The sequence below is a fragment of the Oncorhynchus keta genome, chromosome 2 (assembly GCF_023373465.1).
Source record: "Oncorhynchus keta strain PuntledgeMale-10-30-2019 chromosome 2, Oket_V2, whole genome shotgun sequence".
Classification (NCBI taxonomy): Eukaryota; Metazoa; Chordata; class Actinopteri; order Salmoniformes; family Salmonidae; genus Oncorhynchus; species Oncorhynchus keta.
In genome coordinates this window covers 22,813,844-22,840,527 of record NC_068422.1, presented here as the reverse complement: position 1 = coordinate 22,840,527, position 26,684 = coordinate 22,813,844, and the positions used below count along the sequence as shown (strand labels likewise).

At 41.2% G+C, this 26,684-nt stretch overlaps 2 protein-coding genes across 2 annotated transcripts in view; both read right to left on the bottom strand.

Moving 5' to 3' along the window:
* Positions 1-18,314, bottom strand: part of dna2 (DNA replication helicase/nuclease 2) — a 33,988-nt gene extending 15,674 nt beyond the window's left edge. Inside the window, exons 1-4 of the mRNA XM_035793147.2 lie at positions 17,964-18,314; positions 7,697-7,753; positions 6,050-7,098; positions 5,730-5,903 (exon numbers count right to left, since the gene is read on the bottom strand). Of these exons, the coding sequence (XP_035649040.1) occupies positions 5,730-5,903; positions 6,050-7,098; positions 7,697-7,753; positions 17,964-17,993 (1,310 nt within the window). The 5' untranslated portion in view covers positions 17,994-18,314. The remainder of the gene's footprint in view (positions 1-5,729; positions 5,904-6,049; positions 7,099-7,696; positions 7,754-17,963) is intronic.
* A 4,036-nt stretch (positions 18,315-22,350) lies between these two features.
* LOC118361534 (uncharacterized) lies at positions 22,351-24,773 on the bottom strand. The gene is made up of 2 exons (XM_035741547.2): positions 24,130-24,773; positions 22,351-23,395 (listed from the first exon to the last, which is right to left on the bottom strand). Exons 1-2 carry the CDS (start codon positions 24,423-24,425, stop codon positions 23,017-23,019), a joined length of 675 nt encoding a protein of 224 aa, XP_035597440.1. The 5' UTR covers positions 24,426-24,773; the 3' UTR covers positions 22,351-23,016.
* Between the last annotated feature and the right edge of the window lie 1,911 nt (positions 24,774-26,684).

Below are 26,684 nucleotides of genomic sequence, written 5' to 3'. Positions count from 1 at the left end.
ACCATAGTCTCTGTGCCCAAGAACACAAAGGTAACCTGCCTAAATAACTACCGACCCATGGCACTCACGTCTGTAGCCATGAAGTGCTTTGAAAGGTTGGTCAAGGCTCACAAACACCATCCCAGAAACCCTAGACCCACCCCATTTGCATATCGCCCCAATAGATGACGCAATCTCTATTGCGTTCAATACTGCCCTTCCCCACCTGGACAAAAGGAACACCTACGTGATAATGCTATTCATTGACTACAGTTCAGCGTTCAACACCATAGTGCCCTCAAAGCTCATCACTAAGCTAAGGACCCTGGGACTAAACACCTCCCTCTGCAACTGGATCCTGGACTTCCTGACAGGCCACCTCTAGCTGGTAAGGGTAGGTAACAACACATCTGCCACGCTGATCTGCAACACAAGGGCCTCTCAGGGGTGCATGCTTAGTCCCCTCCTGTAATCCCTGTTCACCCATGATCGCATGGCCAAGCATGACTCAAACACCATCATTAAGTTTGCCGACGACAACTGTGGTAGGCCTGATCACCAACAATGATACAGCCTATAGGGATGAGGTCAGAGACCTGGAAGTGTGGTGCCAGGATAACATCCGCTCCCTCAACGTGATCAAGACTAAGGAGATAATCGTGGACTACAGGAAAAGGAGGACAGGTTGATACCCTGAGGCCGCATTTATTGTAGCTGGGGTTATGTAGTTTGAAGTTTGCATGAAGTCCAGTGAAGTTCCTTGAGGGCCATCTTGGTATCGGCTTGAGGGGGAATATACACGGCTGTGACTGAGGTATTCTAGGTTGGTGAACAAAATTACTTGATTCTGTATGTAATCACAATCCCACCATGAGTAGTTAATCATGAAACATGTAGTGGAGCAGGTTGATAACTGAATTCCTTGGTGTCCACATCACCAACAAACTATCATGGATCAAACAGACCAAGACAGTCGTGAGGGCAGAAGAATAAAATGATTTGGCACGTGATCTCAGATCATCAAAGAAGTTCTACAGCTACACCATCGAGCGCATCCTGACTGGTTGCATCACCGCCTGATATGGCAACTGCTCAGCCGCTGACCACAAGGCACTACAAAGGGTAGTGCGTATGGCCCAGTACATCACTGGGGCCAAGCTTCCTGCCATCCAGGACCTCTATACCAGGCGGTGCCAGAGGAAGGCCCTAAAAATGTCAAAAAACTCCAGCCACCCTAGTCATAGACTCTCTCTGTTACCGCATGGCAAGCGATACGCTAAACTGCACTGTTGGTTAAGGGCTTGTAAGTAAGCATTTCACTGTAAGATCCACACCCGTTGTATTTGGAGCATGTGACACAAAATCAAATGTCATGTCCTTTGGGTGGTGGACCATTCTTGATACACGTGGGAAACTGTTGAGCGTGAGAAACCCAGCACCGTTGCAGTTCTTGACAAAAACCGGTGCGCCTAGCACCTACTACCATACCCTGTTCAAAGGCACTTAAATTATTTGTCTTGCCCATTTGTCTTGCCCATGCGCCAACAGACATGGAAGCTCTGCTTCTAGCTCCTAAGCAACATTGCAGGATTTTGTTTTTTTATGAGTTATTTCTTACATTATTACCCCAGTTTTTTTATTTATATTACATACAGCCCGAAACAACTTTTGGAAATCAGAGCAGCGGTAACTCACCAGCATTATGACCAGGTATACAACTTTCCCGAATTGGATCCTTTGTTTGTACTCCCCAGGACAATCAAACTTATCCCAGAGGCTGTTCCAAGACACCGCCGGCGGAGAAGAGGTATTCGGAGTGGACTTCTAGTCTGACTCAGGAGGGGTGCACACCATCCACCACTTCAGAGAATATTACTCGCTAATGTTCAATCTCTGGACAATAAAGTAGACAAGCTCAGGGCGAGGATCTCCTTCAAGAGAGACATCAGGGACCGTGACACACTTTTTCACAGAATCATGGCTCTTTCCAGATATACTGTCCCAGTCCATACAGCCAGCTGTGTTCTCAGTACATTGCGCAGACAGAAATAAAGAACTCTCCGGGAAGAAGAAAGACAGGGGTGTATGTTTCATGATTAACTACTCATGGTGGGATCGTGATACCATACAGAATCAAGTCATTTTGTTCACCAACCAACGAAAGGTAACTGAACGGAATTGAGGAATTTTCTATAACTTGGCTGAAATAGATTTTATTTTTTTAAATCAAAAGTAGGCCTAATATATTGTAGTAACCTAAATGACAACTGTAAAATTACAGACAAGTAGGCATAGAGAAATACTTAGTTTTCGATTGGCGTGTTTTGAGAGGGGGTCGGTCAGGTTTAGGACCCTTACGTCACCTCACAACTTGGCTGTCACTGAGAAACTTGTAGAAGAGGCCGTCTATGACGGCCAAGAAGTAAACTATGAGTCGGTCAGGTTTAGGACCCTTACGTCACCTCACAACTCACAACAATAAGCTGTTTTGAAAATTCCGCCAACGTACTATTGATTGGACCCGTAAAAATGTGACGATCACTTAAAATCTAAAGCCCATGTGAAGAACAAGGAAAAGCACTGTGTTAGCCAGAGCATGCCTCTTCAAACTACCATTACTAGTGCAAGCGCATTAGCAGATTTAAGACAATTTATTTCAGGACTTTGTGGCTGTGTGCACCGAGTATGACATCCCCTTAGAAAAGAGAAGAAAGCTACAGCTGTTTCTAATGAAGCATTGCAAACAGGGAGGAGCGTTACCCGAAAATGAGAGCAGCCTCGGTCAAACTCACCTGCCCTGTGTGTTCGACCAACATATGACTGTCGTTCTACAAAAGAGCCGTAGGAAGAGGTTTGGGGTGGTTGTTGACAAGACAGATGCAAGGGTATGCAGCGGTCTAAACAGTCATTGATGAGTTAATTTAACAGCATATTGATATACCGTTGCATTAGCCTACATTTACATTCTGCAATGTGAATTGTCCGCAAGAAAATTGTGATATTCCAAACAACGAGCTATTGTGGTGAAATAGAGATGTACATCAGCTAAATGGAGAGGCAGACAGCTAAAAGCTATCGCTGTATCTATATTGTGTTTACACTTGAAATGACTTATTTTGTCACTTATTTTAGGTTAAAACAGTTTTTCCTTATCTTTCATTGCAGGTGTTGAAAACCAGTACTTTCTGGTGGATGTAATTTTCATGGATAGAAGCAACTACTCAACGTTTTCCCAAGCTATACTAGCCTCCCTCCACAGCAACGATCTGAACCTGAATGATGCCTGGGCAGTCACAGATAAAGCTGCTACTGCCTGAAGGCATACAAGGAGGTTCTGAAAGGAGTGATGACCAACAGTGTCCATGTAACCGGTCTCTGCCATGTCATCAATCTGGTGGGTGAGACCTGGCAGCACTACAAATACCTCGGAAGTTGCATCACTTGTGACATGGATGAGAGGTCTTCTTCAAGAAGCCTGCCAGAAAGAAGATGGGTGAGCCTCGTCATTATGAAGGAGTTTGTGCAGGCCAAGACTCCTCCTAAAGCAGTGATCTTCAGGTGAAATAGCTCCAGGTGAAGTACCATGCACAGCATGTTCATCTGTACAGAGTTTTTGTTGGCAGAAAAGTCATCATCCCAGGCAGTCACAAACATCCTCAGCCAGCTGGAAACAGAGGAGAAGGTGAAGGCCTTCACTGTTAAGCTAACCTTCATCTCAGAGGGCTGCTCCAAACTGATGACAGCTCTATCAATCCTGGAAGGAACCAGTGTCTGCATACAATGTCATGGAGGATCTGGGCTCTTATCTAGTGAATGGAACGGCAAAAACATGTGGGTATGGTGCCAAAACAGATGAGCTATTGAGAAGGATGGGGATTGGAGAGAGGGAGGTGCTTGACCATCTCCATGATGCATTCCACTTGGCCTTCAAAGTTCTCAAAGCACTGGGACACACATCAAGCCAGAGAGGTCTACAGGCTGGCTAGGGTGTTCAATCCTAGGCAGGCTCCAGCCATGGAAAAGCAGATTGAAGCCTACACACAACTGAAACCCATAGCAAGCCCACCAACAGAGCTCAGTGAAGAATGGATTGCCTATCACCACTGTGTGTCCAGGGAGCCCTCACCTGCTTTGGAGCTTGCTGATTACTAGAGGGGCCTGAGTGCAAGATTCCCAAGAGTTGCTGAAGTGGCAGTGCCCTACATCTACTTCCCAGTCAGTTCAGTCAACAGAGGAGTTTCAGCAAATACAAGACTCTACTCACAAACAAGCGAGAGGCACTCACCGAGCTAAACACAGAGGCTGACAATCATGTACCTCAATGGAGATATCTGTGATAGATAGAAAACTTACAATGGACAGACATAGGACCTCATAAGGTAGTTCCATAGGTTTTGCCTATTGATGCATTATTGCCTAGATTCTTGCATTCATCTTTTTTTCCATTTATAAGTTCAAATAAAGTGCTTCACAAGTGTTACAAAAAACAAAAACGTATTTTCTTTACATAAGTATAACTCTAGGTTTTGCCTATTGCCTAGATTCTTGCATTACTTTTTAAAAATGTATAATGAAAAACTTAGTAGAACTCTGTATTGAAGCACTTGCCTTAATAAAACAAATTGTGCAATGACGTATTGCATCATTACAAATTTACTGTTACACATCTTATTAAAATGTATGTCTTATTCATTTACATGATTAGAAACTCTTTGATGATAAAATTAGCATAACATTTACATTTAAGTCATTTAGCAGACGCTCTTATCCAGAGCGACTTACAAATTGGTGCATACACCTTATGACAACCAGTGGAACAGCCACAACAGAATTTTGGGATTTTAAAAAATTGCGTATGAGTTAAGGCCCTAAATACCCCACAAGACATGCCACAAAAGGTCTCTTCACAGTCCCCAAGTACAGAACAGACTATCGGAGGCACACAGTACTACATAGAGCCATGACTACATGGAACTCTATTCCACATCAAGTAACTGATGCAAGCAGAAATATTTTATATATATATAAAATATAAATACACAAATTATGGAACAGCAGGGACTGTGAAGCAACAAACATAGGCACAGACAGGCATTCACACACAATAACATACGCACTACAAACACACGTGCACATGGATTTTGTACTGTAGATATGTGGTAGTGGTAGCTACCAAAACTCAAACCAGCCACACACAAATCATATTCAAGTCAATAGAACACCTAACATCACACACATTGTATAGAGGCACTGTACAGCTAAACCCCCAAAAAACAAGAATCAACATTGTCTAGGTCATTGATCATATAAAAAAAAAAAAACTCTACTCGCAACTACAAGGAGAAACACACTAGATTGTATTGGGAATGTACATAGTGTGTTGTGAAATTTGTGAATGTATTGTAATGTTTTTAAAATTGTATAAACTGCCTTAATTTTGCTCAACCCCAGGAAGAGTTGCTTCTGCCTTGGCAGCAGCGAATGGGGATCCATAATAAATACATCTGATAAATGTGTATGTGACAAATAACATTTGATATAAGCCATGTCTCAAGGCTTACAAATAATTTGTTAACCTGTCTCCTCCCATTCATCTCCACTGATTGAAGTGGATTAAACGAGTGACATTAATAAGGGAACATAGCTTTCACCTCAATTCACTTGGTCAGAATGTGTCATGGAAAGAGCGGGTGTTAATGTTTTGTCCACTCATTTGGGTATGTAAAATAATGTATTGTGCAGAAAATTACCATCCATCCTTCAGAATACAAATCTCAGTAGGGTGGGAGGTCTTGGAGGCAGTGATGGACAGATGTTTCTCCACAGAGCCATGAGCACCATGGATCTCCTGCACATCTAGTATCCAGTAGCGGTTGTGCAGCCCAGTGGTCAGAATAACGTGGTCTGGGATGCCTTTCTTTTTACTGGTTAGTGAAAAACAACAAAAGGGTCATTTCATATGCACAAATATCACGCCATAACAGAAAAAAGGCATTTCAGGCATATAAATAAAAATCCATTCAATTTTTTTTTGAGACTATGCCTAGTAAGTTAGATGTGCTCATCATACCCAACATTGGATTTCTCCTCAGTGTTACTGAAGATCTCCTCCATTTTCTCATCAAACCAGTTGTCCTCCAGCCCCTCCAGGTGGTTTTCTGATGTTACTCCTTTCCCATCAGTGCCACGGTCTCTGACAGCACTGTTTTCAACTTCCATTAAGCTCTTATTGGGATTGGGTGGACACGGAAGGATAGTTTTTACACTACTAGGCTTCTCAAAGCTAGTAGAGATCACATGCCCACCGCTTGTATTCAAGTCTGTAGGGCAGCCATTATATTCTGTGGCATCTTTCTGTTCTGTAATGACCGTAAAAGCACATTCCTCTTCACATTCACTCAAGCTGCTGGGGAGAGAGCTCTCATTAGAGGACAAGGACGAAGCTCTTTTGACAGACAGTGGCTTTAATGATGGCATGACGTTTCTAATCTTCTCCTTGGCACCTGATGTCAATACACTGTAATCTAAGTGTATCTGACCAGCCTTGGATGGCTTTCTGCCATTCACAGCTTTGACAACTAGGCCTGTGCCCTGCTGGAATTTAGTACCTTTGGAGTTTTGAGTGTCACCAATGACCTGCAAGCATTCGCTCAGGAATTCCTCTCCATGAAGGAGAGGCTTCCGCAAAGGGCTAATAGAGGGCCTCTTTACTGGCATGGTTTTGGGACGCTTGGCAACCTGCAAGTCATCGGGACTGAACAGTCTTTTCACAGAGCAATGTTGCATGTTACTGTTCTTGGTGCTCGTCTGTACCTGAGGTGGGGGACTGATCTTACTCCTCAGGGAGAACATAGCTGCCTTGGGAGAATTTTCCCTTATTAAGCTGACCCCTCTGGAGCACGGTCTGCGGCAGATAGGAGAGAGATGCCCATCTTCAGGCTTTCTGGCAGGGTGAGAGGTTCTTATCTGGCTGTCGGGGGTCTCTGGGACAGATAAGAGGTCAAAAGACAGGGGAGAATTTTCAATGCCTCCCAGGACACTGCGCTGGTTAGAGGTGACATTTGACGAGTCAATCTCAGTTATGCTGCATATAGTTCTCTTTGAGGGAGGCGTTGACTCCTGAAACCAACACAAGGTAAGACTTAAGTTTGTCAACAATTGTACACAGAGTGAGGATAATTCAATAAGAAACAGTAAAGGCGTCAGCATGCTTCAGTTCAGTTGGTGCCTAGCCAACTCTGCTAAACGAACGAGTGTGTTCACATGCTCCCTTAAAAATACCTATGCTTGAAAAATTCGAGAAAAAAGCAGCATTAGTAACATCCATTGAGACGCCATAGCCAGTATACACTTCTAAATAGTCAGAATTAATCTAACTCAATAAATCTGTCATTCATAGTTGAATGTAAAATTGCGCGACTAAGATGTTTGGTGCAGTTATGATTTTTTGTTGTTGCATAAAACGAGTTGTCTCTCATTGAATGACAAAGACAATTAAAGAATCCCTACTGTTGAGCAATCGCCGAGGAAGGGGAGTAGGCTTTCCCTGAAATTCTGCTTGCCTCCAGAAAAAAATGTGCGCCCAAACAGCGGAATAAACTCACCAAAAGTCCAAAAGAAGTCCAAAAGAAAAATATCATAGTATATGCCAAACTCTACCGGCTGTGAAGCATGTGGACGCCTTAACTCAAAGGACAATGCAATGGGGGGGTGTCACCTTGAGTTTGTTTGGGTAGAAAAATGAAGAGAGTGTCTTCTGATGGCCTCCAATTACCTATCATTGGGACAAAGTACAGCAAATTAGCATAGAGCCTTTGTGATGTTAGGGTAAAGGGGGATACCTAGTCAGTTGTACAACAATGCACGTCTTTCGCATTTAACCCTCTGAATCAGTTATCATATCGTAACGAGACCAAAATATCCACAGGAAAGTATTAAACTGATTTGGTAAAAAAGCTGGTACTAGTGCGCTCAGACTTCTGTCACATAAAGCATGTGTAAAATCATGTAACATATGCATGAGCTGCTAGTATTTATGAATTTCATGCATGTATTTACATTGTGTGCGCATGCTTCAGGTGAAATCTAAATGCACTACCAGCATTTTAAAAAGTATGTTTGGTAATACTTTTCTTGTGGATATTTCGCCTCAAATTTCCAGCAGCACCCCCGCCCCTACACATTTATTTAACCTTTTTGGGATAGGGGAAAGCATTTTCACATTTGGATGAATAGCGTGCCCAGAGTGAACTGCCTCCTACTCTGTCCCAAATGCTAATATATGCATATTATTAGTAGTATTGGATAGAAAACACTGAAGTTTCTAGAACTGTTTGAATGATGTCTGTGTATAACAGAACTCATATGGCAGCTGAAAACATGAGACAAATCCAACCAGGAAGTGGGACATCGGAGGTTTGTAGTCCTTCAAAGCTTGGCCTACCGAATACACAGTGTCTATGGAGTCAAGTTGCACTTCCTACGGCTTCCACTAGATGTCAACCATCTTTAGAAACTTGAATGAGGATTATACTATAAAGGAGGGGCTCATGAGACCTCCGAGTCAGTGGTCTGGCAGAGTGCCTTGGTCTCATGACGTGCGCTCCCGACAGAGTTACCTCTCGTTCCAGTGCTTTTCTTCAGACAAAGGAATTCTCCAGTTGGAACATTATTGATGTTTTATGTTAAACATTCTAAAGATTGATTCCATACATCGTTTGACATGTTTCTAAAGGACTAACGGAACTTTTCGAGTTAGTGTCTGGACGAAGTGCATGCGCCTCATGAAGATGGATTACCGGGCTGAACACTTGTTGTTAGCATGGCTATTTGGACATAAGGAGACTTTATGGAACAAATCAGTCATTTATTGTCGAACTGGGATTCCTGGGAGTGCCTTTGATGAAGATCAAAGGTAAGTGAATATTTATGGTATTATTTCTAACTTTGTTGAGTCCAAAATGGCAGATATTCCTCTGGCTGTTTTGGGTTCTGAGCTCAGTTCTCAGATTATGCTTTTCCGTCAAGTTTATTTGAAATCTGACACAGCGGTTGCATTAAGGAGAAGTATATATTTTATTCTGTGAATAACAATTGTATCTTTTATCAATGTTTATTATGAGTATTTCTGCAAAATCACCAGATGTTTTGGAATCAAAACATTACTGCACGTAACACGCCAATATAAACAGATTTTTGGATATAAATATGCACACTATCGATCAAAACATACATGTATTATGTAACATGATGTCCTATGAGTGTCATCTGATGAAGATCAAAGGTTAATGATTAATTTAAACTATATTTCAGTTTTGTGACTCCTATCTTTGGCTGGAAAAATGGCTGTTTTTCTGACTTGGCTATAACCTAACATAATCATATGCTGTGCTTTCGCTGTAAAGCATTTTTAAATCGGACACTATGGGTAGATTAACAAGATGTTCATCTTTCATTTGCTGTATTGGACATGTTAATGTGTGAAAGTTACATATTTCCCCAAAAATATTTTTGAATTTCGTAAGCTGCCTTTTCAGCGGAATGTTGTCGAGGGGTTCCGCTACCTAGAAAGGTTAAACAGGTAGGCTAGCTGAGAACAAGTTCTCATTTACAACTGCGACCTGGCCAAGAAAAAGCAAAGCAGTGCGACAGAGTTACACATGGAATAAACAGTATCAATAACACAATAGAGAAAGTATATATACAGTGTGTGCAAATGAGAGGGCAAATGAGGGGGCTGAGGCAATAAATAGACCATAGTGGCAAAATTATTACAGTATGGCAAATTAAACACTGGGGTGATAGAGGGGCAGAAGATGAGTGTGCAAGTAGCGGTACTGAGGTGCAAAGGAGCCAAATAAATAATATGATGAGGTAGTTGGATGGGCTATTTAAAGGTGCAGTGATCTGCTCTGACAGCTGGTGATTAAAGCTAGTGAGGGAGAGATGAGTCTCCAGCTTCAGTGATAATTGCAGTTCATTCCAGTCATTGGAAGCAGAGAACTGGAAGGAAAGGCGGATGAAGGAAAAATTGGCTTTCGGAGTGGCTAGTGAAATACACCTGCTGGAGCCCGTGCTGCGAGTGGGTGCTGCTATGGTGACCAGTGAGCTGAGATAAGTTGGGCCTTTACCTAGCATTGACTTATAGATGACCTGGAGCCAGTTGGTTTGGCAACGGATATGAAGCAAGGGCCAGCCAACGAGAGCATACAGGTCGCAGTGGTGGGTAATATATGGGGCTTTGGGGACAAAACGGATTGCACTGTGATAGACTGCATCCAATTTGCTGAGTAGTGTTGGAGGCTATTTTGTAAATGACATCGCCGAAGTATAGGATTGGTACGATAGTCCGCTTTACAAGGGTATGTTTAGCAGCATGAGTGAAGGATGCTTTGTTGCGAAATCGGAAGCTGATGCTAGATTTAATTTTGGAATTGGAGATGCTTAATGTGAGTCTGGAAGGAGAGTTCACAGTCTAACCAGACACCTTGATATTTGTAGTTGTCCACATATTATAAGTCAGAACCATCCAGAATAGTGATGCTGGATGGGTGGGTAGGTGTGGGCAGCAATCCGTTGAAGAGCACACGTTTAGTTTTGCTTGCATTTAAGCGCAGTTGGAGGCCACGGAAGGAGAGTTGTATGGCATTGAAGCTCGTCTGGAAGTTAGTGTCCAAAGTAGAGGTCGACCGATTATGATTTTTCAATGCCGACACCGATTATTGGAGGATCGAAAAAGCCGATACCGATTAAATCGGCCGATTTCTTTACAATTGTTTTTGCTTGTAATAATGACACTTACAACATTTCATCATAGGTACACTTCAACTATGACTGACAAAATTAGGGGGGAAAACCCAGAAAATCACATTGTAGGATTTTTTTATGAACTTGTTATCGGTATAAAAGACACCTGTCCACAACCTCAAACAGTCACACTCCAAACTCCACTATGGCCAAGATCAAAGAGCTGTCAAAGGACACCTGAAACAGAATTGTAGACCTGCACCAGGCTGGGAAGACTGAATCTGCAATAGGTAAGCAGCTTGGTTTGAAGAAATCAACTGTGGAAGCAATTATTAGGAAATGGAAGACATACAAGACCACCTCGATCTGGGGCTCCACGCAAGATCTCACCCCGTAGGGTCACAATGATCACAAGAACTGTGAGCAAAAATCCCAGAACCACACGGGGGGACCTAGTAAATGACCTGCAGAGAGCTGGGACCAAAGTAACAAAGCCTACCATCAGTAACACAACACACCGCCAGGGACTCAAATCCTGCAGTGCCAGACGTGTCCCCCTGCTTAAGCCAGTACATGTCCAGGCCCGTCTGAAGTTTGCTAGAAAGCATTTGGATGAGCCAGAAGAAGGTTGGGAGAATGTCATATGGTCAGATGAAACCAAAATATAACTTTTTGGTAATATCTCAACTCGTCGTGTTTGGAGGACAAAGAATGCTGAGTTGCATACAAAGAACACCATACCTACTGTGAAGCATGGGGGTGGAAACATCATGCTTTGGGGCTGTTTTTAAACAAAGGGACCAGGACGACTGATCTGTGTAAAGGAAAGAATGAATGGGGCCATGTATCGTGAGATTGAGTGAAAACCTCCTTCCACCAGCAAGGGCATTGAAGATGAAACGTGGCTGGGTCTTTCAGCATGACAATGATCCCAAACACACCGCCCAGGCAACGAAGGAGTGGCGTCGTAAGAAGCATTTCAAGATCCTGGAGTGGCCTAGCCAGTCTCCAGATCTCAACCCCATAGAAAATCTTTGGAGGGAGTTGAAAGTCTGTGTTGCCCAGCAACAGCTCCAAAACATCACTGCTCTAGAGGAGATCTGCATGGAGGAATGGGCCAAAATACCAGCAACAGTGTGTAAAAACCTTGTGAAGACTTACAGAAAACATTTGACCTCTGTCATTGCCAACAAAGGGTATATAACAAAGTATTGAGATAAACTTTTGTTATTGACCAAATACTTATTTTCCACAATTCCATAATTTGCAAATAAATTCATTAAAAATCCTACAATGTGATTTTCTGGATTTTTTTCTCATTTTGTCTGTCATAGTTGAAGTGTACCCATGATGAAAATTACAGGTCTCTCATATTTTTAAGTGGGAAAACTTGCACAATTGGTGGCTGACTAAATACCTTTTTGCCCCTCTGTATAATACATCAATAAAATCAATTTAGCGTCAAATAAATAATGAAACGTGTTCAATTTGGTTTAAATAATGCAAAAACAGTGTTGAAGAAGTAAAGGTGCAGTATGTGCTATGTAAGAAAGCTAACGTTTCAGTTCCTTGCGCAGAACATGAGAACATGTGAAAGCTGGTGGTTCCTTTTAACATGAGTCTTCAATATTCCCAGGTAAGACGTTTTAGGTTGTAGTTATTATAGGACAATTTCCCTCTATACCATTTGTATTTCATTAACCTTTGGCTATTGGATGTTCTTATAGGCACTTTAGTATTGATAGTGTAACAGTATAGCTTCCGTCCCTCTCCTCGCTCCTCCCTGGGCTCGAACCAGCAACACAACGACAACAGCCACCCTCGAAGCAGCGTTATCCATGCAGAGCAAGGGGAGCAACCACTCCAAGGCTCAGAGCGAGTGACGTATGAAACGCTATTAGCGCACGCTAACTAGCTAGCCATTTAACTTCAGTCACACCAGCCTCATCTCAGGAGTTGATAGGCTTGAAGTCATAAACAGCACAATGCTTGATGCACAACGAAGAGCTGCTGGCAAAACGCCCAAAAGTGCTGTTCGAATGAATGTTTACGCGCCTGCTTCTGCCTACCACCGCTCAGTCAGATACTTGCATGCTCAGTCAGATTATATGCAACGCAGGACACGCTAGATAATATCTAGTAATATCATCAACCATGTGTAGTTAACGAGTGATTATGATTGATTGTTTTTTATAAGAAGTTTAACTAGCTAGCAAATTACCTTGGCTTACTGCATTCGCGTAACACTCCTTGTGGAGTGCAACGAGAGAGGCAGGTTGTTATTGCGTTGGACTAGTTCACTGTAAGGTTGCAAGATTGGATCCCCGAGCTGACAAGGTCAAAATCATTTTCACTTTTGGATAAATAGCGTGCCCAATTTCAAATTTCTGCTACTCATGCCAAGAATATAAGATATGCATATCATTAGTAGATTTGGATCGAAAACCCTGAAGTTTCTAAAACTGTTTGAATCATGTCTGTGACTATAACAGAACTTATGTAGCAGGCAAAACACAGAGGACTAAACTTTCTGATTTTTTTTTTTTAAGTCTCCGTCTGCTCAGTGAATTCTCGTTGGCAAACAATATTTCTTAGGAACTGGTTTTCAGTTCCTACCGCTTCCACTGGATGTCACCAGTCTTTGGAATTTGGTTGAGGTTATTCATTTGTGCAATGAAGAAGTAGGCCATCTAGGAACTGCGTAACACTGTTGAGAGTTGCGCAAGACTTGAAAAGTAGCATGGTTTGTTGTCTTCCTGTATTTAACACAGATAAACCCGTCTACAATTCAATCGATTATTAACATTTAAAAATACCTAAAGTTGTATTACAAAAGTAGTTTGAAATATTTTGGCAAAGTTTATAGGCAACTTTTGAAATATTTTGTAGTGAACGTTGCGCATTTTGGAAGCAGTTTTTTTCTGAATCAAACGCACTTTATAAATTAACATTTTGATATATGGACGGAATTAATCGAACAAAAGTACCAATTGTGATGTTTATGGGACATATTGGAGTGCCAACAAAAGAAGCTCGTCAAAGGTAATACATGTTTTATATTTTATTTCTGCGTTTTGTGTAGCGCCTGCAGGGCTGAAATATGCTACCCTCTTTGTTTACTGTTGTGCTATCATCAGATAATAGCTTCTTATGATTTTGCCAAAAAGCCTTTTTAAAATCTGACATGTTGGCTGGATTCACAACGAGTGTAGCTTTAATTGAGTATCTTACATGTGTGATTTAATGAAAGTTTAATTTTTATATAATTTTTTAAAATTTGCCCAGCTGCATTTTCCCTGTTTTTTGCCCAAGTGGCACGCAACCATCCCCTATACCATAAGAAGTTAACCTCTTCAATCTATGGGTGAGCTATGTCATTATTGTATAAAAAGACGTGCCCGTTTTAAGCGCGATATTTTGTCACGAAAAGATGCTCGACTATGCATGGAATTGACAGCCTTGGAAAGACAAAACTCTGACGTCTCCAAAACTGCAAAGATATTATCTGTGCGTACCCCAGAATTAATGCAACAGGCGAAACCAAGATGAAGTTTCATGCAGGAAATGCCCCAGATTCCGAAGGCGCTGTGTTCCAATGTCTCCTTATATGGCTGTGAATGCGCCAGGAATGAGCCTGCGGTTTCTGTCTATTCCCCGAGGTGTCTGCAGCATTGTGACGTGTTTGTAGGCAGATCATTGGAAGATTGACCATAAGAGACTACATTTACCTGGTGTCCCGCCCGGTGTCCTGTGTGCGTAATCTGTAGGTCCATGCGCGTTCCATTTCTTCAAAAGAGAAAGTAAACTGCCACGATGGATTTTATCGTCGATAGATATATGAAAAACACCTTGAGGATTGATTCTAAACATCGGTTTGCCACGTTTCTGTCGATATTATGGAGTTAATTTGGAAAAGGTTTGCGTTTTAATGACTTAATATATATATATATTTCTTCCCCCTCCCCAAATGTGATGAACAAAACGGAGCGATTAGTCGGCACAAGTAATATTTTTTGTAAAAACGGAACATTTGATAACTAACAGTCTCCTCATTGAAAACATCTGAAGTTCTTCAAAGGTAAATGATTTTATTTGAATGCTTTTATGGTTTTTGTGGAAAATGTTGCATGCTGAATGCTAACGCTAAATGGTACGTTAGCCAGCAATACTGTTACACAAATGCTTGTTTTGTAATGGTTGAGAAGCATATTTTGAAAATCTGAGATGACAGTGTTGTTAACAAAAAGCTAAGCTTGAGAGCAAATAGATTAATTTCATTTCATTTGCGATTTTCATGAATAGTTAACGTTGTGTTATGCTAATGAGCTTGCGGATAGATTTACACAATCCTGGATATAGGTTTTTTTTCGTAGCTAAACGTGACGCAGAAAACAGAGCGATTTGTCCTAAACAAATAATCTTTCAGGAAAAACTGAACATTTGCTATCTGAGTCTCCTCATTGAAAACATCTGAAGTTCTTCAAAGGTAAATTATTTTATTTGAATGCTTTTCTGTTTTTTTGTGTAAATGTTGCCTGCTGAATGCTAACGCTAAATGCTACGCTAAATGCTACGCTAAATGCTACGTTAGCTATCAATACTGTTACACAAATGCTTGTTTTGCAATGGTTGAGAAGCATATTTTGAAAATCTGAGATGACAGTGTTGTTAACAAAAGGCTAATTTTGAGAGCAAATAGATTCATTTCATTTCATTTGCAATTTTCATTTCATTTGCAATTTTCATGAATAGTTAACGTTGCGTTATGGTAATGAGCTTGAGGCTGTAGTCACGATACCGGATCCGGGATGACTCGACGCAAGAAGTTAACCCACCGTTCCTAGGCCGTCATTGAAAATAAGAATGTGTTCTTAACTGACTAGCCTAGTTAAATAAAGAACAAAGGTGTAAAAAAATGATAATAAGTGTCCAAAAATACCTATTTCCGATTGTTATGAAAACACGAAATCGGCCCTAATTTAATCGGCCATTCCGATTCATCGGTCGACCTTTAGTCCAAAGCATAAGGACCAACCACCCAGACAACCAGTAGAGGAAGTAATTAAATGTACAACTAAGTCAGAAAATTACATACACTTAGGTTTGAGTCATTAAAACTCATTTTTCAACCACCCGTAATTTTTCCATCAATTGTTTACACAGATTATTTCACTTATTGCCTAGATATCATAGGCCTGCAGTAGCTAAAGTTGAATAATAGACATTTATAAACTTTATTAGGGTAATGTCAGAAGTCAGTCAAGCAATTGTTTATAAGTACATTATAAACTGGGTGGTTCGAGGCCTGAATGCTGAAAGCCGTGGTATATCAGACCGTATACCACGGGTATGACCCCAAAAATATTTATGTTGGTTACCAGTTTATAAAAGCAAAAAAGGCACATCGGTGGTTTGTGGTATTTAGCCAATATACCATGGCTAAGGGCTGTGTCCAGGCACTCTGCGTTGCGCATAAGAACAGCCCTTAGCTGTGGTATATTAGCCATATGCCACACCCCCTCGGGCCTTATTGCTTAAATAATGCCCAGTTTACATTGTGACACATTTCATTAAGCCATACAGCATCTAAACCTCCTCTGGCCTTTTTGCTTAAATACAATCAGAAGAGAATATGTAAACAAGGTAAACACACACATTACCCTGAGCCCAATAGAAAAAAAACAACCCTCCCCAAAGCAAAAACAATACATTTGACAACCCTTGGATCACCCCTCTCCCAATTTTGATATTTCACTTACCTGTTGCAGTTTAGCACAGATCCATACATTTATGAGTTCCTCTATTGACAAAACTACACTTTCTGAGTTAGGCTTATACACGGGTGTTCGGGGAATGCAAGCCGTTTAGCATCCTAGACCTTGATGTCTATCTCCGACATTTGCTTATACACAGGTGTTCGGGGAATGCAAGCCGTTTAGCATCCTAGACCCTGCTGTCTATCTCCGACATTTGCAACATTGTTTAAATATTCAAATTCGATCTCTAGCTGTCCCATAGTAATGAACATGGTTGGGAGGAGAGCGAGAGGAAGGCAGCGTTTCTCAGCTAGTTGAAATCATGAATCAGCTGCCATCATTTTTATGGATGTATCCAAATAAATGTCACTAGAGAACAGCTTATGCAAATGTAGCTACTGTTGTTACGTGACTGTAAGTTAGCTGTAGTTGGCTAGCTAGCAAGCAAGCGATAAGAACGTTGCCAGTCTGGATGGCAATGGAACATTTAGAATGAATGACTGGGTCGCGTCCATAGATACAGAACAAAAAGACTGAACGACTGGGTTGTGTCTGGCAACCGAACCGATAGAACGAACGACCAGGGTAGCAACCCTATATTTGGTTTGGGACTATATCTTGTGGAAGGACGAAAAAGTATGAATACATATCAAAATAAAGTTTAATGAAAATATGGCAATCGTTATTTGAATATGTTGGTAACCAGTTGTATAAAAGTGATAATGCCGTCAAAGCCGGCGTTTGGAAGATATATTGGCACTGTTTGCAACACTCTCAGGCATTATCACTTAATTGTGTACGTCTGTAAGTTGTTTGTATGTATGTATGTATGTATGTATGTATGTACACACAAATTCAATCAAAATAATTGATACACAGCTTGTTAGGGTGAGTGTACCCAAAAGGCCATATATCGATTTTACAGCACGTTTATGGAAAACAGACGGAAGTTGAGGTGACCATCTGATGTTAAAATGCCTGCAGTAACTTGTGGAATAGACAACGGCTGGAATGCACTTTTAACCAATCAGCATTCATGATCATACCCCCGTTGTATAACTCAATAAATCATTCGATTTTTCCATCGTGTTAATGATGGCGGATTAATTTACTTTAATGTAATTTTTTTTCAAGATGAGAAGAGAATCGTCCACCCCATGTTTTAGAATATGCACACGGTGTCTCAATTCAACCGTTAGTTTTTTGAAAATCATTTCTTGCTGATATGAAAGGTCCTTATGTTTACAAAACCATACCAAGTGACGCGTGTTAATGTTCAGACTGAACTTCTGGGATTTTAACAAATCTCCCCCATACAGAAGACGACTTAGTCCAATGGCTGATTGAGAGATGTGTAATTTAATGGAACTTACCGAGTCATGAAGAGCTACGGGAAACCCTGCGAGCTAGCGAGCTAACGTTACGTATTCATGTGACAAACTATTACTTTTAAATGCATCATAAAAATGTGCAAATACTCACAGAGTTCTTCTTTAACTTGGTCCTCTGCATTGTAACGTTAGAGATCTGACGAAGTGCATGTGTGTTTGGAGGATAGCTAACTTAGATGACTAGCTTTAGATAGCTGCAGCTAACCTGAGTGGCTAAATTACTTTAGTTAACTTGATTGGTTTTAGTCAACGCAAGCTTACATATTTCGTTAGCTAGTTCCTAGCTGGAAACGTATTACTTCACTAATCACACATACATCTCAAATGCCTACCGGTTACATATATAAAGGTAGCCAACCTCGTCAAAAGACTTGGCTAGCCAGCTATTTCAGGTTATTTCATTCAATGCGTTCCTTCTTATTTTTCGCGCTAAAAGCAGTTAGAATCAAGACACTCCCACTCCATAATATTTTCTTCTTCTTCTGTGAGTTCTATGGCAGACTACAAACCAAAATGCTGTATTACCGCCGCTAACTGGACGGGGTTGAAAAAAAACAAGGTAAAAATAAAACCAATACGTGATAGGGAAAATGTACTTAACCAACCCAAAATAAAACAATAAAACAAATACATTGACAAAACCAAAACCCCCAAAGCTCCCACTTCTTCCTTACCTCAAATCTTCATATCTCCCTTAACAGACTCTATGACCTGCGAAGGTGGTACAGCTTGCGAAAATATTCTATGGAACTCCACTGCTGAGAAGTCTTTCAGTCCCAGGAACCGTTCTGCCACATCCACAATGATACTGTATATATTTTCCTGGACTTCCTCTCCATCTTGGCAGTGCCATTAATCACCATAGCTATAAAGGCCACAATGTCCACATTCTTAACTGTACTCCTAACATATATTTCAGTGGTTCCCCAACCGTGACACAACTTGATGGGATAAAAGATTATGTGGCACACCAGAACTTTTCCGAATAATTTATTTAGTGGTAATAACCTCCATCTCATCTGATCCATAGAGCAAACCATCCATTTCCGGCAATTTTTTTCCCAGAGATTAAATAGGGGTTATTTTCAAGTATTTTCATAGTTCCTTAGGCCTACTCATGATGGTTAATTGTGTGTACAGTGCCTTCAGAAAGTATTCACACCCCTTTACTTTTTTCACATTTTGTCATGTTACAGCCTGAATTTAATTAACTGTAAGGTCCCTCAATCGAGCAGTGAATTTGAAGCACAGATTCAACTACAAAGACAAGGGAGGTTTTCCAATGCCTTTTAAAGAAGAGCGTCTATTGGTAGATGGGTAAAAAAAAAAAATAATTAAAGCAGACATTTAATATCCCTTTGAGCATGGTGAAATTATTATTACACATTGGATGGTGTATCAATACACCCAGTCGCTACAAATATACAGGCGTCCTTTCTAACTCAGTTGACGGGGAGGAAGGAAACGTCTCAGGGATTTCACCATAAGGCCAAAGGTGATTTTAAACCAGTTACAGAGTTAAATGGCTGTGACAGGAGAAAACTGAGGATGGATCAACAACATTGTAGTTACTCCACAATACTACTGTAAATTACAGAATGAAAGGAAGGAAGGCTGTAGAGAAAAAAACAATTTCTCTAAAATGCATCCAAAACAAAGCACTAAAGTAATACTGCAAATACTTTATTTATTAATGTAAATGTATTTAGTTAACATAAATCTCAGCTTTTATGGTGTCATATTACTTATATGTGTTCTCTTCCCTTTCAGAAATGGAGTCAATTTAGCCGACCAGCTCACAGGAAGGACAGGAAGAGGCATTGTCTGGTTGTTGTTTTGACCTCCCTCATTGTACCTTTCTTTTCACACACGTCAGGTCTGTTTCAATTCATAAAGTCATTTGTTTATAAAGTCTTAGGATAGCATTCATTATTAGTGTTAAATAGATTTCTGAATTGAAACTCATACAGTTTTCACAGATGCTCTTCGTCTCTTACGAGATTAAAGGTCAATATATTTTTTTTAATTTAAAACCACTTGAAAACCAGGGTGTTGAAACTTTTTGTGAAGTTATGTTCCATCGACTGGTCCGTGACGTCCAGGGGCCATTTGTTTGTTTAGCTGTGTTATGGCTACATATTATTTCATTTTTTTCAGACAGACACACACACACACACCTCTTCGTACCTCTCCAGTGCCCTGCCCTCTCTCTCTTTATGGCCATGTCTGAAGTAGAGGTCAACCGATTATGATTTGTCAACGCCGATACCGATTTATTGGAGGACCAAAAAGGCTGATACCGATTTAAATCGGACGATTTAAAAAAATATATTAAAAAAATTAAATGAAAAAATAAAATAAAAACATGTATTTGTAATAATGACAATTACAACCATACTGAATTAACACTTATTTTAACTTAATATAATACATCAATAAAATCAATTTAGCCTCAAGTAGATAATGAAACATGTTCAATTTGGTTTAAATAATGCAAAAACAAAGTGTTGGAGAAGAACGTAGAAGTGCAATATGTGCTATGTAAGAAAGCTAACGTTTCAGGTCCTTGCTCAGAACATGAGAACATATGAAAGCTGGTGGTTCATTTTAACATGAGTCTTCAATATTCCCAGGTAAGAAGTTTTAGGTTGTAGTTATTATAGGACTATTTCCTTCTCTATCATTTGTATTTCATTAAACTTTGACTATTGGATGTTCTTATAGGCACCTCGCTCCTCCCTGGGCTCGAACCAGCAACACAACAGCCACCACATCGAAGCAGCGTTACCCATGCAGAGCAAGGGAAACAACCACCACAAGGCTCAGAGCTAGTGAAGTGTGAAACGCTATTAGCGCGCTAACTAGCTAGCCATTTCACTTCGGTCACACCAGCCTCATCTCGGGAGTTGATAGGTTTGAAGTCATAAACAGCGCAATGCTTGACGCACAACGAAGAGCTGCTGGCAAAACGTCACCCCGCTCCTCCGCTCTCTCCACTGGCTTCCAGTTGAAGCTCGCATCCGCTACAAGACCATGGTGCTTGCCTACGGAGCTGTGAGGGGAACGGCACCTCAGTACCTCCAGGCTCTGATCAGGCCCTACACCCAAACAAGGGCACTGCGTTCATCCACCTCTGGCCTGCTCGCCTCCCTACCACTGAGGAAGTACAGTTCCCGCTCAGCCCAGTCAAAACTGTTCGCTGCTCTGGCCCCCCAATGGTGGAACAAACTCCCTCACGACGCCAGGACAGCGGAGTCAATCACCACCTTCCGGAGACACCTGAAACCCCACCTCTTTAAGGAATACCTAGGATAGGATAAGTAATCCTTCTCACCCCCCTAAAAGATTTAGATGCACTATTGTAAAGTGGCTGTTCCACTGGATGTCATAAGGTGTATGCACCAATTTGTAAGTCGCTCTGGATAAGAGCGTCTGCTAAATGACTTAAATGTAAATGTAAAACGCACAAAAGTCCCACACAGGACACGCTAGATAATATCTAGTAATATCATCAACCATGTGTAGTTAACTAGTGATTATGATTGATTGTTTTTTATAGGATAAGTTTAATGCTAGCTAGCAATTTACCTTTGCTTACTGCATTTGCGTAACAGGCAGTCTCCTTGTGGAGTGCAAGGAGAGAGTCAGGTCGTTATTGCGTTGGACTAGTTAACTTTAAGGTTGCAAGATTGTATCCCCCGAGCTGACAAGGTGAAAATCTGTCTTTCTGCCCCTGAACGAGGCAGTTAACCCACCGTTCCTAGGCAGTCATTGAAAATATGAATGTGTTCTTAACTGACTTGCCTAGTTCAATAAAGTTAAAATAAAGGTGTAAAAAAAATCTAAAAGAAAATCTTTAAATCGGCGCCCAAAAATACCGATTTCCGATTATGAAAACTTGAAATCGGCCCTAATTAATCGGCCATTGCGATTAATCGGTTGACCTCTAGTCTGAAGTTTCCCCTACCATGTCTAGGCTTTATGAGTAGTCCCTGTATCGGTCTGCAGTTGTGCCAAAAATACAAACTCTTGTTGTTCTCTTACAGATTACAGGCTACACATTCATTTCTTTTCCCATTTTTTTTTTACACGCACGCACACACCTCTTTCAATAGTATTCTTTTTTAAAAACATTTTTACAACACATATACCTGTCATGTTCTTTCCTGTACTTGAATACTTATTAAATGATAGTGTTTTCATGGTCAGTTGTTTATTAATATCTAATTGAGACGTAATCTGCTTATTTCTTCCCTACACCTTTGCTGATCTAAAACAAGATGAAAGTAAAAACACATCCTCTTCCTAATTAGTTTTTTTTCCACCTGGTGGTAAACTGTACTATTTGTATGGACCCTTTGTTATCATACTAACTGTATGTTGTATAACCCTAATTAGTGCTCCCGCTCACCTGATGTACCATGCCAGGTGTGTATAATACTGACGTTAATGGGAGAGGGAAGGGATTAAGGTGTGGTCTTTACTCCCAAATTTCACTTAAATATAGCTTCCAAATGAGAGACAATGATACATAAAGTAATCTGGGGGAAAATGCAATTTTATGGACAACAGTGGAGGGTTCTTAAAAGAACCTTTGTGTTATGGGGCTCTTAAAAGAGCCGTTTCACTCCACGGCATACTGCCATGGGACTTCACGTGCTGGCGATGAGAAGTAGGTGGTCAGCTTCTCCCTCACCTGGAGTGCCTGTCTGGGGGCGTTGTTGGCACCTGCCCTGGTGACATCAGGAAGGTGACCATTTGGCGTGTCCATCTCCATCCGGAGCGGCTCCTGGAATGGCCTCCGCAGATAGTTGTGGAGAACACATGTGGCCTTCACACAGGCATCGACATTTGAGGTGCTGAGACCAAGCACTCTCCAATACATTCTCCATCGGGCTGCCAGAATCCCAAAGGCGCATTCAATGACTAACCTTGCCCTGGACAGTCGTTTGTTAAAGATCCTTACAGGCTTTGGCAATGGCAGCTGGCGTCCAGCGTAGGGCCTCACGAGGTTGGGTCTTAAAGGGAAGGCCTTATTGCTGACGAAGACGCGGGGAACAGGTCCTAGGTCTTCAGCCCTAGGGAGTGATGCAGGTGGTGGAATATCCAGGGTGCCATCCTGAAGTGCCTGGCCAAAGGCAGTCTCAGAGGCTCACGCCATCACTTCCCTTGCCGTAAGCACCAACATCGACAACACGGAAACAGTAGATGGCATCTACTACAGCCAAGAGTACAACTGAATATTTACCCTTGTAGTTGTAGAATTGCAAACCTGAGCACGGTGGAGCCTGGATTACTACATGTTTCCCATCAATGGAGCCAAGACAGTTGGGGTAATTCCACCTCTCCAGGAACTTGGCAGCGATGGCCCTCCAGTCTTCCTCCTTGGGGACAGGCATGTATTCACCAACCAGACAGTCCCAAATGGCTTGTGCCACAGAGGGGACAATGCCTGCCACCGTGGACCGTCCAACTCGGAAGCTGAATCCTATGGTCCTGTAGGAGTCCCCTGTCGCCAAGAATCTAAAATATAATTCAAAATAATGATCAATATTGTGCATAACTTGAATTCCACCCACATATTATATCTACTCATATAGCTACCTCATTACTGTTTATTATGCTTTACTAATTATATTGTAATACTCATCAACCATCATTAACAATGCCTTGAAACAGTACAATTCAGTCTATGACTATATCAATAAACTGTAGTCCAGGCCAACTCTACTCTTAGAAAGAATGGTACTATCTACTTAAAAGGGTTCCCTGGCTGTCCCCATAGGAGATCTCTTTTAGGTTCCAGGTAGTACCCCTTTTGGTTCCAAGTAGAACCCTATTGGGTTCCATGTATTAAGTATTATACCTGGAACCAAAAATGGTTATCCTATGGGGAAAGCAGAAGGACACTTTTGGAACCTTTTTCTCTGAGTGTATGTGAGTCCAATAAGAATGTAATGAATGACTGTAACTGTCTTGAGCAACAATGGGTCCTGGAGAAAACTAGCCTACCTTCATCAGGGCAGAAGGCACCTTTCTTTTCATTTGGTAACATTGCATAATTTAAAAAAGGATTATAAACCAACTTTGGGAAACGTTATAGTCCCAATGAACATTCTGTCAAAGTACATCTGATGTCAAATAGGGACTATTAACCAGAGCCCTTTAGCTAGCTAGGTTGCACATAAAAACAATATATCAAATATCAATCGATTATGGTATCAAAGGCTTTAAAATTTTACTAGAATGTAGCTTACCGGAGACAAATCGCCAGGTGTTCAACTGGGCTGATGGACTCCCGGTAGTTGGTATCCATCCGGGTGATCCTGGCTCCAACCATCTGGAGCAGGTGATCGAACTGGCTTCGGTCCAGACGAAAGTAACTTCGGAATTCCTCTCCAAACAGTCGAAGCTCTTTAATAAGACGGTGGAACTCCCCTGCCTGCTTTCGGGACTTTAACCATCTCTGGACCCACACAGACCTGCGCTTTCGGAGGGGCTGGTCCCGGGCCAACAACACGATCAAGACCACCTTCTTCAACGTTGGTCTCATTGTTGAAAGAGCCTACTCTGCTATCTTGACTATTTATTATTGCATTTCGCTCCAAAACTACATTTTGGAGGGAAATTATATTATAGGCTCTCACAATTAATTTGTGGATATTATCGAATAAATAATATACTTGGCAAATAAATTAATAAAAAATGTGAAGAAATTATGCAATCAAACTGTTTTTATGCACATTTTTACTGAATATGTGTGCAAAAAAAATCTACATTCATATTTTGCTACTTTCTGTCAAGTCTACGCATACAATTTGATGCATGAACGTATGCACCACACAGAATGTACTGCAACTGCCTCTGCAACGCAATGTTGCAAGGCAAATTCAGCGTTCCATTGGAAATTAATGTATCGAAACGCAAAAACACAGTCGGTGTGTTCGAAGCGTAAAATAGAACTCATTCCTATTTCTAACGCAGATCGCACTGAAAGTCCTGCCTCTCCCATCTCCTCATTGGTTTATAGAAGCAGGTACCCACGTGCCATCTCCTCATTGGTTATACCCATGTGGGTGAATGAAAGACAGACTGTTTTGCCAGTAGTCGTAGTAATACAATGAAACGATGAAAACGCCTGGAAGGAGGAGAGATGACTAGAAACGATTCGGTTGGCAGTGTTATGTGTGGCTTAATTGTCGAAGTAGAGGTCCTTGTGCATTTCAGGTTAAATAACCACTCAATGTTTATATCCCAGGACAAATTAGCTAGCAGCAACAAGCTAGCTAAATAGGACAAATTAACGTTAGCTTGCAGGTGCAAGCTAACTAGCTAAATTGCCATGCATGTTTAATGCTTTTCGACCTGTCCCCAAAATAATGTAATTGGTTCAGAGTTTGTTTTTATATTTTAACCTGCGTGTCGTGATGGCGTTTGGTGTGGGAGGACAAAATAAACTTATGCACGATAGCGCACGTGCGCAGCCACTGGTCTGTCCATTAAGTTAAGGTACATTGTAAGCATGTTCTCTGCTATCCACTTTGTTTTAATTATTATTTGGGGTACAGGGTAGGGTTTGGGTCAAATATATTTTGCTGAATGAGGGCCATCCATTTTCACTTCAGAGAGGTATAAATAACATTCACTCTCTTACGAATCCCCACATGGTAGTTTCTTGTCATTGTTGGTAGCTATCTGGCCATCCAGAATCGCAACAACTTCGACATCTGCCCCATTGAAGCGTGCACATTGTTTTCGGGAAGTTCTGCGCTAACTCATCTATCTACAGTATATCAACTGCAATGTCTCTCTCTCCCTCCCCCTCTGGTTTTGGAGGAGAGAGGTATTCATTCAAATGTTCTATTCATTCAAGTGTGTAAAGAGCCGTTAAATTCTACAACCACCTAAAAGGAAGCAATTCCCAAACCTTACATAACAAAGCCATCACCTACATAGAGATGAACCTGGAGAAGAGTCCCCTAAGCAAGCTGGTCCTGGGGCTCTGTTCACAAACACACCCCACAGAGTCCCAGGACAGCAACACAATTTGACCCATCCAAATCATAAGAAAACGAGAAGAAACAGGAGAAAATATAATTACTTGACACATTGGAAAGAATTAACAAAAAAACAGCAAACTAGAATGCTATTTGGCCCTAAACAGAGAGTTCACAGTGGCAGAATACCCGACCACTGACACAAACTTAAGGAAAGCTTTGACTATGTACAGACTCAGTGAGCATAGCCTTGCTATTGATAAAGGCCACCATAGGCAGACCTGGCTCTCAAGAGAAGACAGGCTATGTGCACACTGCCCACAAAATGAGGTGGAAACTGAGCTGCACTTCCTAACCTCCTGCCCAATTTATGACCATATTAGAGACACATATATCCCTCAGATTACACAGATCCACAAAGAATTTGAAAACAAACCAGATTTTGATAAACTCCCATACCTACCGGGTGAAATACCAGTGTGCCATCACTGCAGCAAGATTTGTGACCTGTTGCCACAAGAAAAGGTCAACCAGTGAAGAACAAACACCAATGTAAATACAACCCATATTTATGCCTATTTATTTTCCCTTTTGTACTTTAACCATTTGTACAGTGTTACAACACAGTATATATACATAACATGACATTTGTAATGTCTTTATTCTTTTGGAACTTCTGTGAGTGTAATGTCTACTGTTAAATTGTATTGTTTATTTCACTTTTGTATATTATCTACCTCACTTGCTTTGGCAATGCTAAAATATGTTTCCCATGCCAATAAAGCCCCTTGCATTGAATTGACTTCTGCAGAGGC

Bases quoted from the DNA above. Each gene is read 5' to 3' on its own strand.
- LOC118361534 (XM_035741547.2), bottom strand. From the start codon at position 24,425: ATGAGACCAACGTTGAAGAAGGTGGTCTTGATCGTGTTGTTGGCCCGG. The intron at 23,396-24,129 runs GTAAGCTACATT...ATTATATTTTAG, and splicing joins CACCTGGCGATTTGTCTCCG to ATTCTTGGCGACAGGGGACT.